General features: G+C 46.1%; 1 protein-coding gene across 2 annotated transcripts in view; it reads right to left on the bottom strand.

The window, feature by feature from the left end:
- The window catches only part of PRKCH (protein kinase C eta), a 120,912-nt gene that overhangs the window by 51,312 nt on the left and 48,437 nt on the right, over positions 1-21,163 (bottom strand). Inside the window, exons 3-9 of one of the 2 annotated variants that reach the window (XM_050897102.1) lie at positions 18,630-18,780; positions 17,766-17,800; positions 16,177-16,265; positions 14,368-14,497; positions 13,324-13,451; positions 10,974-11,117; positions 10,062-10,235 (exon numbers count right to left, since the gene is read on the bottom strand). In XM_050897102.1, the coding sequence (XP_050753059.1) occupies positions 10,062-10,235; positions 10,974-11,117; positions 13,324-13,451; positions 14,368-14,497; positions 16,177-16,265; positions 17,766-17,800; positions 18,630-18,780 (851 nt within the window). Of the gene's footprint in view, positions 1-10,061; positions 10,236-10,973; positions 11,118-13,316; positions 13,452-14,367; positions 14,498-16,176; positions 16,266-17,765; positions 17,801-18,629; positions 18,781-21,163 lie in introns of both variants that reach the window. The other variant, XM_050897103.1, reaches the window with a different exon arrangement.

Here is a 21,163-nt window from a genome sequence, read left to right on the forward strand (position 1 = left end):
CAAGACCTGCTGTGCCAAGGGCAGTGTGGAGGCCAGAGGGGACTTCTCTCAAGAGAGACATTGGTGGAGGTTCAGGAGACCCACTGGAAAACACCAACGGGGCCTCTCCAGCCTCCAGAGCCACCAGGAATAGGCTTGGAGAAGCTCTGCACATCCCCATCGCAGCAGAGCTCTCAGACGCTGCTTCTGCCCACTCTAATTCCTCTGCAGGACAAGGGACTGAGCCACCCCACCAAGGACACATCCCAGCAGTAATTTCACCCAAGCCTCCTCTTTAGCTGACAGCTGCCATAAGGCAGAATCTGGAGGATATGGAGACCTGGTTAAATGCTGTTTAGAGTAACGGTCCAATTTTGCCCCCCCAAAAAGATTGGCCAGGCTCGGGAATTCTGCTAAGTTTGCATTTCATCTTTTTGGAAATAAGTCATGCACACAACTCCTTAGAAAATCAGCTTTGGGCTCAGTCTGAGTTCCCTGAAGCCAAAGGGTTTCCCCAAGAAAACAGTCATTTTCCACTGTTTTGGCAGTTATGCTTTGCAGAGCAGAAGGCAGGCTTTCAAAATTATCTCCATACAGAGACAGCTGTGTCACTGCTTCCCAGCAAAAGTTTATTGTTTCCAAGAAGAGCAGCAGGGCTTAGGGAGCTTGCAAGCAAATTATTACAAGATTATTACAAGAGCTGGCAGGCTCCCTCAGTGCTCCCAATGTTCCTGTTCTCCGTTCGTGGTCCACAACCCCCACACAAAGCAATCTGCCTCAGGTCTTGCTGGGAGCACGCAAATAAACCACGCTGTCTCAGTACCGGGCTTCGGAAAGCCACATGTCCAACTCCCCCAGCAGTGCGAGTGGCCATCCGTATCTGGGTCAAGTCACACCAAAGCACGGGACCCGGAGGAGGAATAATAAACAAGTTTGTTTCTCAATATTTATCTTCATAGGAGTAACACAACCATGAACCACGCTCAGACGCTACTCCGTACCGAAATGCCTCCCCTCCATACCCAGCCCTTCGACCAAGGCAGCGCCGCATCCTCACGAGCTGCCTGCTGCTCCCAACCAAGAGGTTTACGGGAGGGCAGGCTGTTCAGGGGGGTTATATGTGGCAGTGTTTTAAAACCAGAGAGGATCGCAGGTGTCGTAAGAATGGGCTCACCAAGAGGGAATTGCCAAAACTTTGGTGCACACACACACATGCGTGCACAAGAGCTGAAGCAGATCTAATGAGCTCAGCCCCAAATTTCCGGACAGTGTCAAAGCTACACACACCTGACTGCGATGGAGCAAGACACTAACTTATGCTAGGCGAAGATTAGGTCCTTTGATTTCAAATCAGAATAACTACATCAAGCAGAGGAGAAGAAACACCTCCGCACCATGCTTGCTCAGCTGGAATTACATGCATGCATTAGTGACACTTCTTAAACATGGCCGTAGCGATGACTGCCATGGCACCTGCCGTCGCTCCGCTCGCCGCCATGGCCTGAGACTCCCAGACAAACAAGGCGGCAACAGAAAGGTGGCAGGTTTTACAGCCATCTGCTAGCTGGTTTTTGGTGCTGTTAGCCATTTTACCTCTCTGCTTCAGTGACTGCAGAAGTAGATGCCAGCCTCAGGAACCACTTCTGCCTAGGAGAAATCAAGCCACGGCAAGGGAGCATGCCACAGATGGCACATACAGCCCTGGGGCTATCGAGACGGGGAAGATCACTGTGTGCCGCATCTGAAAGGCTGAGAAAGGGAAGGTTTCTTTCTTCTGCTGGTTTTGGGTTCTTTTTTTTAGCCAGGAGGTGGTGCGTGAAAATTAAGCAAACTCAGAAAGGGGGTAAGGTCCATGCGGCATCTCTTCCAGGCACGCTTCTGAGAAGCACGGGTCGCTTCCCCACACCAGGCTCATTTTTAGGTCCCTTAACAAAGAGCTGCCAGCGTCTTTGTCACAACTACGGGAACAGGGCAGTTTTCACCAGTTACCACTTACAACCCACTCTGCTATCTGACACTGCTGATACTGGGCACAATGCAGGCTTTCCTACGCCGCAGCAGAGAGGCACATAAACACCGCCTAGAGAATAACAAATTGGCTCTTGCCATTTGCATAAATAAACTCTGCGGGGTCCCTCGGGGTAAAGGCTGCCTCCCGCGCGCATGTGTGCACAGCACAGTATTAACACTGAGCTCATTCCAGAACAGCTGAACAACGACAACCACAACCCAGGGCGAGCTGATGGGAGTTGTGGGTTCCCACCTGCCCCAGGAAAAAAAACAAACAAACAAACAAAAAAAAAACCACCACCCCCCCCCCCCCAATCTAACTACACCCTCCAAATTTCTGCCCCTGTTTTCTAAACCGTGTGGCTGAAATTTCAAGCTCACGGGCTGGACAGTTTTTGTAACACGAATTCAATCTTTTCGCTGGAACAATGCATCCTTTGGGATATGCGAGTGAACCATATGCACATCCTTCCTCCTCATCCTCTCCCCTCAAAACAGTCTAATTCACAGCAGGATTACATGATTAGCTCATCTTATGACCAGAAACTTTTACTCAACGTACACACAAAAGGATGACTTTCATCACTCTTTCACTTCTATCTGTTCTATTAGAAACAAAACAAAAACCCCAAATAGAAAAAAAAAAAAAAATCTCAGGTACTAGGTCAACCAATTAAATCACGTACAAAAAATGTCTGTGTAATCCCAATCAAAAAAAAAAAAAAGCCAGTTTGGCCACCATTAAAACAAAATATTCAAAAAATACAAAACAAATTGAAAGAAGAAATAAAATTAAATCCTCCCCTGCAGACCTTTTAAAATGGCATAGAAAACTACATAAACACTCCTTCCCACCTGAAAGATCAAAAACAAAGGGCTGGCTGAACTTAGAGGGGAATAAATTGAGGAATAAGGAACTAGAATGTATCAAGCTATAGACATCATCCGTTAATCAAAGATTTATAGGACATCTGCACCCCTCAGCTGGCTGCTGGTATCACGGTGTCTCAGAAGAGAGTAGCTCTGTAAAGATCATGCTCTTTTTACAGCCCTCAGTTCAAAAAAAGCTACTGGAATTGCTGTTTCTGGATTGGAGTGACCAACTTGAGACAGCTCTGCCCTGTTTTTAAAAATACTGAACTCTGCAATATCTGCTGGCCTCAGATTGTGCTGGGAAAGGCTAGAGCCCTCTACAAGCTCAGCCAAAGGTCTTCAGGAGAATTAAGAGTGCCGGAACACCAAAAAGCCACTTGGAAACAGCTTGCTACAAGGGCTTTGTGGATCCATCCTCTCACCTTAAACATCACCTGGAAAGCAACACAGACTCAAAGAGACTGAAACCTAAGGCACTGCTGGGTCGCACCTCAGCTAGTTACCTCTTCTCTGAGCTTCAATTGCCTTTCCCCCCCCCCCCCCCCAATACTGACTGGCACCTGCTTGCTCAGGCTGCTTGTGACTGGGTTCCACTTCGACCCCTTTTTATGCCACAACTTCCTTGCTTTTAAGTCCAAAGAAAAATACTAGTTTCACATACTGTGGCTAACCATAAGCAAGAGCATCTCCTTCAGCTACCCTTGCACTAAGCTTGATAATTTGTCTAAGTTACAATCTCTCCCATAAGCCACTGCAGATGGAGACAGGCATTTTCTCAGCTTCATAAAAATGCAAGGATCCAAAGTCCCTCAGCAACCATGGGTGGGAAAGTTACACTCAGGAGCTACAACACGATGACAGCAGCTAACCCTTCAGTTCATGTTTTCACTTCAGGTCATATCACCTCAATGTGCAGCGTAAGTGCGGACACCCAGCAAAGTTCACAGATAAAATCAGAAATGTCAGTCTGATCTTGTTTCATCTTCTGCAAGCAAAACCACTCTCCCTACAAAAAAATACCCTGACCCCGTGTGTTCCTGCAACAAAGAGACCACCACAAGGTGTTACCGTGCACGTCAGAGAAAGCCGAGCCTTTCAGACCGCACTTCGAAAGCCTCACACATCTGGTTTACCGGCAACTTGGGCCAGCGTGCCAGCAAAGAAGTCATGGGGTTTTGGTGGATGTGAACACTGTAAAACCACAGAAAGACACAGTTTTGACCAGTCTGCCTTTATTTGGTGCTAGACAGGACAGGAGCCAGAGAAAGGCAGAAACCAACCGCCCCTCCCGTTGTCGCAAAGCCAACGTGAGGGCACCATGGCACACATGCCTGCAGAAGCTGCACCAGAGAGTGAAGGTGGAGAGAGGAAATTCCCCTGTACCTCGCTGGCCAACAGCCCCCCAAAAAACCTAACTCGCCACCCCAGGGCCCCAGGTAAAGCAACTCAAGCTCCTTCAAGCCTGACTTCAGAAGGACTCTGCAGCAAGCCCCCAGAGGGGCGCCTGTGTTTATTGCCAGAAGGCATGCTAGACTGTACCAAGCTTTTTGGAAAATGCCAGGCCTAGAAACAGGATGTCCCCATCAACATCTTCACTTGATTTTGACTGGCAGCAACAAAACTGAAGCGCACGCTGGTCTTCCAGCACAGTGGCTTAGGGCTAGCAACGGTCTCAATGCTCAAGACTAGGGGAAAAAGTCTCAATGCTTTTAGAAAAGCATCCCAGAAGTGCACTTGGCTGTCGGGTGCATGCATGTATGGAGTCGTGCCTCCCCGACATGCCAGAGAGGGAAGGCTGGGGGTTTAGAGCCTGGGAGATGATCAAAGCTGTCCTCTCTGCTCCCAAAGGACTCCCTCTCAGCGCCTTTCAAAGAGAACATCAAAGAGGCCTCACCACTTCCTTACCGCCCACCAGCACGCTCAAAGGCCTGTGTCAGGACGGTTGTTCATCTAACCAGAGCCCCGGGAAGGCTGCGGCTGCCCTTCCAGCCTTCCTCACCTCCACCATGCCGGGCTCTGCCCCGGGGCTGCCCTGCGCTCTACCCATTTGGTGACAGTGGAGTGGCTGGTGGACAACCAGGCTGATGCTGGAGATCCCCTGGAGGGACCACCACTGAGGGACTCCCCTGGACATACAAGGGCACCCAGACCTCTCTTGTGGCATCTGGGGACCAATGGGTGGGTGAGCAGCCAGCCAGCTGCCACTGCTCAGTCCCACCACTTTGGGTGGTGGGCCCTCACTTGAAAATTATGCACCCGTCAAAGGCTCCAGGTTAGTTCTAACACTTCTAGGAGGTGAAGTACAGGCTTGTCTCTCGAAACACCTGGGTGATCCATAACATGAGGCCCACACTGACCCTGGGAAAACTGTTTGAGTGCCCCAAGAGCCAGCAGAGACGTGGAGAAACCTTCCCCTTCCATGTTGAGAGCATGACATCAGCTCATAGCTTGTAAAACGAGCAGAAAGCTGCGTGCCGGATAGCAGGCTGCCCTCGTAAAATGGGACCAGTTCAATGATTATGCTGCCCTGGAGTCCCTGGGCCAGTCCCTACTGGCTTCAATAGCACCCCTGCTAGCTATTATCTCAGAAGGATGCTTGTTATAGAAAATCACGTCCTTCTGCCAAGTTCTCATGTCTCACTATTTTTGGAATGACACGGGCAGGCTCTGTGCCTCAGCAACTATCAGCACAGCCACACGGAAAGCAAATCCATATAATGATCAGGCTAGCAGGGATAGTACTGGAAACAGCATCGCCTGGGGGAACGGTCCCCTGGAAGCACCCTGCAGTCATAAGAAAAGGGATAAGGGCAATAAACATAAAACCCAGAAGCTATTTGACACTATTTGCATGGGAAGCTGATCTCCCCCAGCCCTTTTCATTCTCATGCATACGAGTGGAGACAAAAGGATTTAAAAGCAAACCACCTGTGCAGGAAGGATGGTTCCTAAACCCCAAAGATGACAGGACCTACTTACTGCAAGCTCATTTTAATTAAAACATTCCAGGATCCACATTCCCCAAGATTAAATTACTGATTTAGCTATTTATACATATAGCCTCTTTCACCCGTTCTAGGACAGTATTGTTGAGGTGTTGGATGACACCAGTGTCAGATAAACAGAAACAAGCATTTTTTGCTGCTTGTGACCCCTAACGCAGGATCCACTATTATCCGCAGGTCAGCCCCAGCACCTGTCAGCAACTCACAGATTACTGGAGCAGGAGCATAATCCTCTCTGACACTAAAGGATGATTCTAAGGCCCTAGACAAAGCAGAGGTAAATGGCTTAGGCAAGGTGGAAAGTTCCCAAGGCAAGGCTTTCAGTTAAAAAAAGAAGAATAATTAAAAAAAAAAAAACAACAAAAACCAGAGAAGTGGGGAGCAAGGCAGACCTCACACAGATGCAGCTGGAGCAGGACTTAAACTGCCCCCCCTGCAAGGGAGCAGCAGGACTCCTTCCTTGCCTTTCACAGGAAAGGAATCTGGAGGTGCAAGTCCAAAACTGCCCAGCCCAGCACCAGGCACGCAGAGAGCCCCGTCCAGCCTCTGCCAGCCTGCTGTGCAGCTAATATTTCCTCTTTAGGCTCTGAAAACCGTGACCCATACCAGGCAGAGACAACCCTTGCAGCTCCTACCACCTAGTGGCTGCAATATTTCTCTGTGACAGAGCAAGGAGGCTGGCTGGAGGTCAGGCAGCCTCAGCCCACCCCGGGCAACTAAAGCAGCCCTTGCTAGCGGGTATCACGCTGCAGTTGAGGCTAAATTAGGACCACACTGAGCACAGAGGCAGCACAAGAGAACAGAAAACCTTTCTGAAAACCATCAGCAGCTAACGTAAGCACAGAAAAACCTCAGCTAGCTCTAAAACAGGCAAGCAAAAGCAGCAGCAATATAGATGAACTCAGGTAATGAATTGCCGTTTCTGGTACTTGTGCCAGCTCAGCTAAGGCTAGATTACTGGCACTACACGACATAGCACCATGCAGCACAGACATGCCCCAGGCTGTTTAAGTTACCCCTAGGCTGCTTAAGTCAGGGGAAGAGTTTGCTGGTTTGGGTGGAATATTATACAAGAGTCAGAATTCAAATGGCTCTACATCCAGCCAAACCCTCAAACCCTTTGAGCGCTCTGTCCTCAAACTGCTGCACCATTTCAGGCACTTCCAAGGTCCTTCCTTTCCAGTTTCCACAATTTCCTCTTGAACTGGGAGGGGAGGGGGCCATAACTGGACACCCCTATTCTAGGTGCAGCCTCACCAGTGCCAAGCAGAGGGGACAATGACTTCCCCTCAGCTCCTGAAGCAGCCCAGTACATAATTTAACTTATGTGCAATGAGACTGCACTGCTGGCTCATACTGAAGTTGGCACCTACCATAAGCCCCAGGTACCTTCCAGCTGGGCTACTACCCTGCCAGTTAGTCCCAGCCTGTCTTGACGCATCTTATGGGATCAGGCTGTGACTTTGCTTTGACAAATGGTAAGAAACCTCAAAATGGCTAGTTCTTGAAAAATTCCTAAAGGCAGGCCCAGTAGGTCATTATTTATCCAGGATCTCCACGGCAGACTGGAGTCATGCTTTGTTTTTTTTATAACATAAACCGTTAATACCACATTTTCAGAGTTTGGGCTGTAAGTGTGATACATGTGATGCGGTTTCCATGTAATTGCAAGTGAAACTAGGTATTGTTTTGTGTAACCCTGCCCCCAACTCCAAACATAAGAAACATTTTTAAATATGGCTGCAGGCCAACATTTTGAATAAGTGGTTACTCTTTTTTTTTTAATATATATATATTCTTTTCTGCCAAGTTCCTGTTAATGGAGGGGATAACCCAACGCCATGTAAAGAACGAGCAGAAACCCTAAGTACTGCATCAGCCTGGTTAGGCCCTCCTGGAAGGACTCTGTCCAATGAATACCCTGCTGTTGCAATCATTTCTCTGCTATAGCAAAGGGATTTAATTATGCTTTTATAAGCAATTTAAATCTGGTTATTCTGGATTGAAGTGGGTGTCACTGAGTGCAGAACATGGGCAAAAGACGCGATTAACCACATTAGTCTGAAATCTACTTTTTCTTTTGTAAACTCTTCCCTTTTTGTTTTTGTTTATTATTGGAGGGAAGTGGTTTTCTGTTACTGACAATCCAGATAATGAAGCAAAGTGGGATTCATGTTAAAGAGGAACCTGGGAAAGACTGGAAACAGCAGGGTCCTGCTATGACAAGCACCACTCCCTTGGCACCCTTTCAGAGACTGACCAGCTCTGCATTCAGGGCAGCAAGGGCTGAGGGGTTCTTCCCTCCACTCCTCTGATGACAAGCTGGTCCAGAAATTCCTGTTCCAGGCTGCTCTACTGTTTAGCAACCTCCTTTTCATTTCCAGTCTAACTGTATCCATGGCCAGTCTAGACTCATTTAATCTTAGCCAGCATCTTGACAGCTTTGTTTCCCTCCTCAGTGTTCGAAATCTGCAGACATCAATCAGATCCTCTTTTTGCTTTCAATTTGCTAGTCTAAACAGGCTGAGTTCTTCCCTTTTTTCCCCCTTTGCAAAAGACTATGCAATTACTTCATCAGCCCAGAAGACCTTGTCTGCACCCATAGCAGATTGCATTCATTTTTTGAACATGACGGACGGTTCTAGCACGGTGACCTTAAATCCTCCCTGAGTTCATGGGAAATACTCTACACAGCCCAGGAGCACGCTTGCTATTTTCACATCTACATTGCAATTCAGTAAGTAAAGCCATAGCAAAGAGCATAGCAACAAGTGGCAAAAACCACTGCTATCCCGCATCTGACCTCAAACAGCACACATCAATACTGGACGTTTCTGATATTTTACATGAGAACTTCAGGAAAGCCATTAAAATTTGGGCCCTGTGTCTTCATATTATGAAATAAAAGAGGAGTTTCCTTGGTTACTAGTGACAACAGTGAGCTTTAAGTTTTGTTTCTGCTATACAGCACAGCTGCTCTGTGAACCACGTAAGCTGTATATAAAAAAAAACCCACAAAACAACAAACCACCTCATTTCTATTACATGAGCCTACCCAAGGGCTCCACCCTAAACGAGCACAACTCAGACTCCATAGCTGGGTGTTGCATCACCCCAGTGAGAAGAGAAACGGGTGGGTGGCAGGATGCATTTGTCTGCCTTTTTTTTTTTTTTATTTTTTCCCCCCCTCAGTATTTTGGGTTTATGTAGGAGGAGTGAAACCACAATTAAAAGGGCAAGTGTCTCCTGCCTCTTCTAAGAGGAAGACAAGCTCTATTACCATTTAGCAAAGGACAAAAAGCAACTGGAAAGGAGCCCAGGCAGTTTGGAAGAGCTATACTGCAGAAAATGCTTTGGTCTTAATAACAGCTTCACTTAGGGACTCCCAAACTTACCTTGCTGGGATACAGCTGTGGCCACTGCCTCCATCACAGCCACTCCTCCCTCCACCACCCACATCAGCAACAAGCTCCCACCCACATGCACACACCAGAGGAGGCTCTAAGCTAGACAGGCAGCACACGTGCAGTCCTCTGCTGAGGTATACGTACCACAAGTGACAGCAATGCTATCATTTGTCTTATCTACACAAGAAGAAATACCAACTGTATATGGATCTGATTCAGTGTCCACCCATGCCAGTAAGATCCTTTCCAGTAACCCCAGAAGGATCTTTCATTCAGTTCTGAGCACTATACAAAGGCTGGTAGATACAGGAGGCTACCCCTGCTTCCAAGTACAATTCATTGAGTTTGCAGATAATTCAATGCAAATACAGTCCTCTTAAAATTCAGGTAGCAAGACAGCGGAGCCTGGGATCCCACAGCAACCAGAGGACACTGCAGGTCTGTAGACATTTGCGCATATGCATTTGGAAATGTTCAATGGCACAGAGATGTTTCTCGGGAGGACACAAAGAAAGGCTTCCCTGTTAGTACCATTTTGTCAGGGAGCCTATACCATTTTGTTAGGGAGCCTAGAACAAGCCAGGATTGTGTTTGCCAAATGCCCAGCAGATGTTAGAGCTGGAGTGTAACAGAGTGCTCTGTTCACTCTTGAGCAGAGAGGTTTCTCCTGGGTCTAAGGTGGACATTTACAACAGGCTGGGGAGCAAATACACAGGAGAGAGCCTCTGTCCTGAACATGCCAGCCAGTGTCAGGAGGAAGGCTGTCCACTGCCTGAGCTATACTTACAGGAGTCTGGAAGCAACAGTAGAGCTTGGTGAGGAATGGGTGGTTCCTTGCTAAGGAAAGGATGCGTTTCTCAGTCATGGTGCATTCAACATCGTCATCTTGGAGAATGACGTCCTTCTTCAACACCTTCACTGCATAGAGCTGCCCACTCTCTTTCATCTTGGCAAGCATCACCTAAACCAAAGGGGAGGGTGAATCGCAAGGGCTGAGCCCTCAGTCTCTATGAGCAACACAGAGTGTCTCTCACCTTCTCACACTAGAAAGGTCAGTTATCTCATGACCAGGCTTGTGGATGCAAGTGAGTCAGCCTGTTAGTATGGGCATCAGTGTACAATCGATGACACACATGCTACTGTCTGCAGCAGGCTTCTCCAGATAGAAATACCCACACACGTTGCTCCAATGTCTGGCACAGGGCTATCTGGTCGGAGCTCATCCACTGTGCCAGGGCAAACCCCCTGAGCAGTGCCATCCATCTCACTTCCCTCAGTTACCAAATTCAAATGCACCATTTCACATTGGCTTTGTGGCAAAACAGAGAAACGAAACCCCCATCTCACTGCATTTGAAACCACTGCCTTGTTTCCTTTAAAGGAAAAGTCTTTACATGCTCCAAGAAACACTGCCCAAACGAGTGCTAATGCACACACTTGCAATTTCTGGTATGGGCCCTGGCATGCAGCTGTTCCTTTGGTTGCTAACTTTTTTCTTTTTTGCGATATCCAATTCTTCACTTTGCTGTCAGCTTTCTTTCTCTTCCCTTTTCTCCTTGCTCTCTGTAACCAACTTTGTCGCACAAAGCATACTCCATTGGACAGCCTGTGTGCCACATTATAAAATAACTTCATCTATCTTGGAGCTTCTTAAATAAGGAATGTGGTTTTCCCCACAAGAGCCACAAATAACTCTCACCTTTCCAAAACTGCCCTTTCCCAATACACGAAGGAAGGTTAAGTCTTTGATCCCAAGTTTGCTCGCTGAACTTTCACTAACGTTGTTGCCATCTTTCAGGCTGCCTTTTCCCTGGTGTCTCAAAGTAGATCTTGAAACCAGTTTCTGTGGAAGAAAGTAAATAAGTATCAGTCTGCATAGGAATTGTACTTTTGCTTCAGAGGTGCTCACAGGTAATCAACCTACCAACCTGGGCATTTAGGACCTGTTCAGATGCACTGTATGGCCACTGGAACAGAAAGCACATCGGTACCACCACCCCGCATAGCTGCTACGTGTGACCGGCCAACCTCGGCACTGCGCAGAGCTGTGCTGAGATGTCAACACTGGTTTCTGACCCAGGCGTTTTAAGTTGTAAACCCATTGCCCAGCAGATCCAAGAGGCAAGTCTGACTCTCTCCATCCTCACTCCCCAGAAAAATAAGACAATGAGTGTGGAAAAAGTCTCCTATCTAACATCAGAGCGAGGAGGACTGCATAATTTCTGCAGTATGCAAAGTGCTGGTGAGATCTAGAACCCAAGCAGATTTCATCCGAATGTCTTAGGTTTCTACCTGATTTTAAGACTCTTACTCAAAGCCCAGTTCAGAGGGACCCAGACTTCAAAATATTTTTCTTTCCTGCAGCTGGGCTGCTGGCTTCCTCCACTGCTGTAATTTTGACGGAAGGCTGTTCATTCCCACGCCAGCCGTGAGGTGTCTGCATTTTCAGGAATTGTACCAGTATTAGCACACATTTCTAGAGCTCCTATTTTTGCAGTATACGAAGATCAAGTTAACCTTCAGTGCCCTCTGTTCACAGCTCTCCAGGTATGAGTACGCATATAAGCCACGCGTACTTTTATTCAGTTTATTAGCCTGAACAAAGTCACACGGACTTCTTGAGCTCCACCTTGTGACTACTTTGGTGTAAAGCAAAATTCTTCCTGCACAGATGACTTGTCTCACTGCCACAGAAATGGCAACCCCAGCCCTGGGGAAAGAACCAAGAGCATTCAGTACAGCACCCAGCAAAACTCCCAACAGATACAAGCTTACAGCACAGTCTGAACACTTACCTAGAGCCTTTAGCTCACAAAAAACGAGAAAAGATTGTTAAACACCAAGCACAGATTTTTATTTTCCTGGTTTCATCTCCTTTTGATGTGCAGACTATGCAAGCAACAAATGCTAACAAGTGCTGATTTTTACAGAACTGAGAAGGGAGTGTGGGACTTGCATTTCCCTGTAACTCCCAGGATAACTGTCCCCCTGAACCGCTACAGCATGAAGAGCGAAGATAAGACAGTCTGCTATGAACCAACTGAAATCAAAAGAGGCAGCACAGCCTAATGAGCATGCTAGGCTGATACAGCATGATGTGGTTGACCGATGTAGCTGGCTAATTGTATGACAAGATTTACCATGGCTGGCAATTATGTTTTGGGTTTTAATATTTTCTTTTTGGTCAAATAAAAATAAATAGACCAACATTTTATTATGGGTTATTGTGGTCTCAAGCAAACTCACTTTTCAAAACTGCTCATGAAGGAAACATGATGAAAACTGACTTGTTATCAAAAAGGCAGCTCTGATTTCCATTACCGCGTATGGGCATTTTCACTCAAGTTCTTACAGTGTGTTTTAAACTCTCTGAATAGATTCAGATATACAACAGCTGCATTTTTAGGATGCCTTAAGTACTGACAAGCAGAAATTGTACAGATATGTCTCAACCCTGGCAACAATCTCACTGGGACCCTGTCTCGGACAGCAAAGACCAGAGATGACGTTGTGTTGACAGGGACCACAGATTTTAGCCAGGGAAACTGTAGTGAAAAGTGAAATGGTTTCCCCAATATCACTCAGAAAAACAGTGACAAATCTGGGAAAAGAACCTAGGCCTCTTGCTGAGCTCTTCTTTTGCTCTATCGCAAGCCACATATGCAGACAGAGCATTTGTGCTTGCGGTAAAAGTAAAAAAAGATACGGCATGAATTACATTGATCACTAATTAGTTAGGGGTCTTATTCTCCTCTCATTCATGCCAAACAGATAAAAGAGTGAATGGAGTCACACCACTGTGAAACATAAGCATACAACAAAGCAATACCTATAGTTTAAAGCCTCCACCAGGGTAAACCTGGATATAAGACATCCATTTTCCAGGTGAAGTCTTTGCCACAAGCCACAGACAGTAACCACCCACTCATGCAGTCCACCACCCAACACCATCTGTCATAACTGAAGTCTCTGACTTCTCCTGCACCCATATAAAGGCTCAGTTGTAAATGTTTTCAATGGGGGGCGTGGGGGGAAAGACAACGACTCACCGAATTTGGGGAAATGCTTCCTGGTTGCAGACCCATGCATGCCAAGGTTTTAGCAAGCTCTGCTGAGTTCACCCCACAGTTCGGTGCAACGTTTGCTTGGCATCGGATGTGGACGTTCATTTTACAGACTGACAGGGGTGATGGTAGGGATGGAAAGCAAAAGCAAAGGAACAATTAAAATAACTTGGAGATATTTATTGCTGAGAAATAATTAGCAATTCTGCTTCAGGAAATATACCCATCTGGATCTACTCTGTGTCTAAAAAACAAAAGGGATTTTTGCCACTGATCTCAGCAGAAACAAAATTAGGACTCTCATAAGAGAATAAACTCCTGAATAGCAGGAATATACCCCAAACTCTCCAAGTAGGATGCCACATTGCCTGAAGCTATTCATAAGCACGTGTTTGTCAGGTATATAAATACCACTGCAGCTATGCCTGCAGGTAAAAATTAGGATTTATAATGCCACAGAATTCGCAACAAACTTCCCTTGCATTTGCAGGTATCTAATTTTAAAGACATATTGTTCAGTGGGAAACTAAAATCTTTGTTGCTGTCAGTCATGGACACACACACCCCCTCTTGTGGGAGATGAAGGCAAATGGAGATGACTTTACAGTCTGGATCACTGAAACAAAAACATAACACCAGGACATGCTTCGTCATCAATTAACAGCGTGATAGACGGGGTAGTCAACCTAAAGCAATGACCTTTTTTTCCCCTCGGATGCCTTTTTATTGCCTTATCTCATTAGCTGAGGAAAAACCTTCAAGTAAAGGGAAAAATTAATGCAGGAAGCAGCGATACCCAAGAATATTTTCAATAATGCAAGTTAAACAAAGCTGCGCCGAGAGTGCAAAGTAGAGTCCTTCTTGAAGCCAGAGATTAAAAAGTAGATCAGCGGTTTTTTAACTTTTGCAAAGGTGAATATTCATTGCTCTGCTTCCTTTTGAAGGTTGCACAAATCAAGCCCACACAGTGCATGAAGAGGCTAAAAATACATGTACTTTGTGAAAAGGCTACAGTAAGAAGCTGCTCACTTTTACACTGTAGGCCCTGTCGCATGATTCCCCAGAGCAAGGAACCGCAGTGGTCACAGAAAGTTGGGACTTTGTAGTTGTGGACGCTGAACTTATGAGGAATGTTGATTCCAAACCTCTGTTCAGTCACCTGAGGCACCAAAAGAGAAGCACAGATTTAAAATTCAAATACATATATATAAGCTGATGTTCATTTACATACAGGCATTTAAGTGCAAAACTATGAAAATCATTCCTACTCAGAAAATGTCCCAATCCATCACCTCACTGAGGTGCACTGCAAGTGAACACCGAGGGACCAACCTCACCTGCTGTGAGCCTGCTCTGCTTTCCTTGCTGGACAGGCTGGACTACCTGACAAAGCAGATTTTAAAAAGGGCTGCCTAGTCAATTTTAAATTCTTAAAATCAAGTTAGAATTAGAAGTGTGGATTATATCACCACAAACGTATCACACTGAAGTGCCACATATAAATTATGTTAGCTACAGCATTTTGTAACTAACCAGTTTGCAAATTATTAACTTGCATACTATGTGCAAACATGTAATTTTAGGTCAAACTGTTGATTTTATTAAATTTAATATAGAATAGTTTTCCCAGCTCCTCCTAAAATTCTCATTCCTCTTCTCACCCTCCTTGTTATTAACAGCCTTTCATGTCAGGCCCAGATTTTGCTTTATCGCTTGCTCTCATCCCCTTTTTAACCTTGTTGTTTTCCAACTGTGAATCATTCAGATCTCAAAGACACCTCAGAAAACGTTACATCGGCTGAAGAAACCCACCCCCATTGAACCTCTTCATTACTTTCCATTTTGTGTCTCAACATGCAGATCGTGGAAGACTGAGGGGGAACCCACCACTTCACAAAGGAAAGTCAGAGGTGCGACTGAAACAATGAGTTTAAAGTGAGCAGTGCCTCCTCACCTTTGTCTTCTTTTAAAGTAGCTTAGAAGTGTTATAAACCCTTCACAATCCTAAAAGAGGGGTGAGGAGACTCACCATTTAACTTGCACTTTAGCCTTAAGCATTTTAACTTATTTTCATCTGGTTTGGCAAGGGGTCATTTTAAGAAGTCTAGCTCAGCAGTTCAGAGGCGAGAAATAACGAGCAAAGGCAATTGCTTATCTGCACTGGAAAGAAGGTTTCTGCATGGCACACCATACAGAGCTACCTCCCAATTAAAAATACTTCAGTTGAATTTTCCTTGCACAGTTACTAAACAATTTCCAGTTATAGAAATGAGACACTCAAGGCACAGGGCAGTTTTAGGTGGGGATGCTACTCCCGCCAAATACAGCCAAAACTAGCAAGAAAGAAAACCTTCAGAAACACAAGTTATGCAAAGGTTCTTTATTACAACATAAATAAGTTCATAGAGTAAAGGTGTGGAGCAATGACTAAACAGGCACTTTAAGTTACCAGAAAAGAAAAGAGGCATAACAAAGACCAGTGGTTGGATTTTAAAGCCAGAGAAATCCACATTAAGAACCGGGCACCAAATTTTGATGACAACACAGTTAATCATGCAAGAAAATTACCAAGGAAAACAGTGGATTTGCTATTTCTTGACGTCTTCCAATGAAGACACCCTGCCTTCCTAAACTATGTGCTAGTCCAACCAGTTATTGGCATTAACAGAACGACAACCAGATGATATTGCATGGCCTTTATGCATGTCCCTATCACTCTTTCTCACTTTTAAATCCATGAATAAAGATAACACAGAGTAAATTCTGCTATAGGACAACCCCCAGCAACCCAGAAGATTCACAAATTATGATGACTCAAAATAACCAACATGACTTTACCTTGAGATCGGTCTTGTTAGTATTGTTTTGGCACGTGCAAGCTGTAACAATTAGATGATGGCAGCGCTTGTGTACAACACAGGTGCATACTAGGGAATAAAAGAGGCATGCTGAAAAGAGCTCTTGAAAGACTCGGAACACATCAACCCACCAGCTGGGTTCTTTAAGGCTCAGCTGTATCATCAGGACACAGTAAAGATGTGAAAAATAATCGGTGACTTGGAATTTCCAAAATCTCGTAACAGATCTAGAGATGCATCTCCAACCCATTGCAACAGGAATTCTGCACTGGATCATTCATACAGCCTAGAAAACAGCTGCCTATATGAAATATAGGTGATGCACACAGAAACAACAGTGTAACTTCTCAAATGAACTAAAAAAAATGCTGTTGAAATAATTATCCAGTAGGGAGTATTTCACACAACATACACAAACAATATTAGAGAATACAGGTCTGAGATACCCAAAGCCATCCCTCCATCTCAGTGGCATAGTGCTTCTTACGCGGGATATCCAAGTGAGTCCTGCCCAGGTGAGTTTGTCACGGAGGCTCAGTGCAATGCTTGGGTCTGGGAAGCTGGATAACTGCAGCAGAATGGTGCTGTGTCTAGGCTAATTAGCTAGTCAAGAGAGCTAATCAGCCCTAAAGCAGAGTTGGGCTCTCTCCAGGTCTGAAGCTGGCTTGGCTGGAAGGAACTTGGATTCCTCCACTCCATAACCCAGCATGCACTATAGACACCACTAAGGACCGTAGCTACTGTCTATGTAAGGAGGTTTTTGTAATGGAAACTGCAAGTTGCAGATATGTTGCAGGGCCCCACGCTATTCTGTTTGTTGACTTTGACTTAAGCTTGCACTCATGAAGGGCTATCAATAACATTCACTTTCACACAAAAATTTTATGCAGGATATCCATTTTGTTTACATGCAGCTACCTTTCACAGGAGGACACCAGTGCCCTATTATATTGCACAAGAAACAGGCTGCATTAGAAGGCTACGCTCAATGGCCATGCACCTGTGAAGCAAGTAATTCTGTCATCTTACCACAGAAAAAGGGAAAGGCAGAACAATAATTAAGTGCAAACAAGCATCACATACATCTATACAGCCATTCAGCCAAAACATGCGTTCAGACAAAAGTGCTGCACCAGCCCACAAGGATGCCCTTTGAAGTCACATCCCTCATTTCACTTTGTTGAACTTCATAGGGAGAGAAAGGAAGAGGGTGGCCATTCCAGTAGGGTACTTTGTGTCCCAATACCAGCTGAACACTGTCCTGAAGGGACCCTGGGTATCTCAAGCCTAGCTGGGTGTTGCACATACTCAGCAACTCAGTGGATCTGCACAGGATGAAACACAGCAACCGGACCCCTAGGTGTTTGCATGAATGTAGGTGGTTGCTCCTGCATGCATGCATGCAAGCCGTCAGCCTGACAGCTGCTCAAATGCAGTTTTGGCTGGCTGGGAAGGAAGAGGAGTGGTGACTTCAGAGAAGCTTGTAACTGCAGGATGTCCCAGCAGCACAGGAAAGTGCTCCCAAGACAGCACATCGCACACACACACTGCAGGAGCAGAGCACCTTACCTTGGCACTGGTATCCCTGCTTCCCAAACACGCCCCTGTTCAAAACAAAATAGGAACATAATTTAACATCAGAAAGCCAGTCTTCTTGCACATCATTTACAGAAGAGAGCCAAAATACAAGAGGATCCCAAATGACAAGACCCCGGGGCAAAACTGCCCAGCAATAATGGTGCAATTCAGCGCAGGGGTGTGAGAGCGTAACAAAGCACTGCAAGGGCCGTAGCTTACAGGGAAGGCTGTCAACGTGCATGTTACTCCCCATATTCCCCCTCACTCTAGTTTCTGAAATACCTCACTTTATTACAACACACACCACACTTATTAGACTGATCCCAGCAGCCTACACCCTGTTATTATCTCTCCCACTCCATGCTCTTTTGAGACATATCTAAGTTTTTCTCCCTGCTCTGCCTACTCCCCCACGTGTATCACCCCACACCTCACACCTCTGATGGCTTCTATGTTCTCAGGCATTTTCTCTAGTCTTTCAAGCAACTGTTTTTCTCAGTGTAATCTCAAAGGTCCACTCAAGTTAACATCTGGGGTCTTTCTTCAGACTGCTTGGGTTACTTTCCCCACCTCCCTGAAATAATATCTAGGCTCACAAGTGAGGAACATTGCCCCATCCCCACACCCTTCCAGTTCGCTTCCAGCATCCAAGACAGACATCACCTCTGGCCTCTCTGCAGTAGACTCCAGGTTGCAGCATAAATGTACCCTGCTAAACCTGATGGCCAGGGGAAGTCACATCGGTGGCCCTTGGTAAAGCGCTGGGTAACTGATTCAGGATCGGGGGTGGCAGGTTGGTCCCCAAAACACAAAGGGACGGGAAGCTGCACACCACCGTGTTCCAGCTCTTCTTACCAGATGAATTCCCTGCAGTGTGAGCAGTACGTAGGCTGTCGCAGGTAGGTAGCCATGAATTTGTGCCCGTTCACCTGATGCACTCGCCTTCGCATCGCCCGCTGGCGTTTCCGAGTGAGGTTCTTAAAAATTCGATCCCTCTGGAGGGTCCCTATGCAGGGGGCAGGAAAAAAGCGCAACAAAACATTAACATTATCACACACAGTTATTACTCCTGTTTTTGCTATGGCACAAAATGCTTTCAAAGGCCACAGTTACATCCTTGGTTTAGAAGTCGGGGTACCACGGTCTAGAACGAGGATAGCATCTGGGATAGGCAAGGAAGTTAATTGCAAAGGCCCCCTTTAGCTCAAAATTACATTCTTCATCTAGACATAACTGCCTCTTCCCATCTTCCTCTCGCTCCTCTCCCATGTTGAGACATGTCACTAACCCATTAATTCACAAGCTGTAAACAGAGCAGAAGCTCACGGCTAATGAGTTGTTATAACTCACAGCTTTTTGGGCAATAACTCCCGAAAACATGACTACGTGCAACCAGCTGACCAGTGCCCCGCTCGCTGAGCCAAAGCAGGGCCTTGCTCGGTGAATAGCATTTATCCACCTTCGGTATTCTCATGCTACACTTCTGTATCACCATTTGTAGCGATTTTGCTTCCTGTATTGGATAAAAAGGCACAGCCTAATTTTTCAAGGACTGTTAGTTGTTTGATATGTGCCACTCTCAGCTTTCTTTAAAGGGCTCATTTTCCAAAGCGTAGATAACATTTTATAGTTCTGGAAAGCAGCAACCCAGGAACTGCTGGCATTCAAATCTGAATTGTCTCAAAATTTAATTTAATTTTTTTTACTGGGTTTAGTTCAGCCATAGAACAATTTCCTAGCAAAGCTCAACTTACACAAAACAAGGCTCTCTTAAAAGGCAGAACTGAGCTCTAGATCAAGAAAGCCATTCGCATACAGCAGCAGCCATCTGACTTGCAAATCACAGCCAGCTGGTCTCTGGGATCCTTCCACAGATCAGGTCAGACTCAGCTGATCTTCCTAGATCAAAGCCTCATCTGGGGCACACTCGCCTCAGAAGAAAGAAATGAAATTTGCAGTTTTCAGGTGTGCTGTTTTTGGCTGGGATAGAGTTAATTTTCTTCACAGTAGCTAGTATAGGGCTATGTTTTGGATTTGTGCTGAAAACAGTGATGATGATACCGGAATGTTTTAGTTATTGCTGAGCAGTGCTTACACAGAGTCAAGGCCTTTTCTGCTTCTCTCACCACCCCACCAGCGAGGAGGCTGGGGGTGCACAAGGAGTTGGAAGGGGACACAGCTGGGACAGCTGACCCCAACTGACCAAAGGGATATTCCATACCATATGATGTCATGCTCAGCATATACAGCTGGGGGAAGAAGGAAGAGGGGGGGGACGTTCGGAGTGATGGCCTTTGTCTTCCCAAGTAACCGTTACACATGATGAAGCCCTGCTTTCCTGGAGAAGGCTGAACACCTGCCTGCCGATGGGAAGTAGTGAATGAATTCCTTATTTTGCTTTGCTTGTGTGCACGGCTTTTGCTTTACCTATTAAACTGTCTTTATCTCAACCCATGAGTTTTTTCACTTTTACTCTTCTGATTCTCTCCCCCATCCTGCCTGGGGCAGGGGGGGGCATGAGCAAGCGGCTGTGTGGTGCTTAGTTGCCGGCTGGGGTTAAACCACGACATCAAGTTAGTTGCTTTGCAAAGTAAAGGCCCTGCTAACAAGTGCGTTTTGGATACACACACTGGACTCTGCTTGAGGTGATTGTGTGCCGACGTACGTGCTCATTACTCGTTCTAAGCGCGGACTGGATGCAAGACAAACGCCAGCTATTGCCAAACCCTCTGCACAGATGTAGTGACACAGGAAGGGACAGGCGGCCTGTAAACTTCCCACCCATCTGATCATCCGGAGCAGTGGATCGGCAGCAGTACCCAAACACAGCTGTTACCGTCCCACTTCATTAACCCATAAAAAGCAGGCAGAGCATTTCCCTGCTTTCAACTATCTTTGTTGATTAACCACTGGGGGGGGGGGGGGGAAGGAAAAAGCTGTCAACCTGATCAAGGCTTGAAATGTAAAAGTCCCACATCACAGGCATATTTCCCAGTCATCTTTGTAGGAGTGGAGGTAAGGGAAGCCATCCTGTCAGTACTGAACCCAGCCACTTCAAACGGCTGCAAGACACATGATGTATTCCTCTCAGTACTCTTGCCACACAGGTTTAGAAGCAAAGCCGGCCATAAAGCTCAAGGGGTTTTTTTCTGCTGTGTTCTCCCAGGCATTTGTGCATGCGTCCCTTCCACAGGCACTAATGGAAACCTCCTACCCGATGGCATAACTGCGACATGGGGCACTGCTTGACTTTAAGACGGCTTGCACTTATTTTTAAAATGGAAACGCACGCTATAAATTAGGATTTTCCCATTAAAACACAAAAAAGGATGTGGTAGAGCTGATCCAAGCACTTCACAGAAACCTGCTTTCTTCACTGCAAAGCTTCA

Source organism: Gymnogyps californianus, chromosome 5 (assembly GCF_018139145.2).
Source record: "Gymnogyps californianus isolate 813 chromosome 5, ASM1813914v2, whole genome shotgun sequence".
Classification (NCBI taxonomy): Eukaryota; Metazoa; Chordata; class Aves; order Accipitriformes; family Cathartidae; genus Gymnogyps; species Gymnogyps californianus.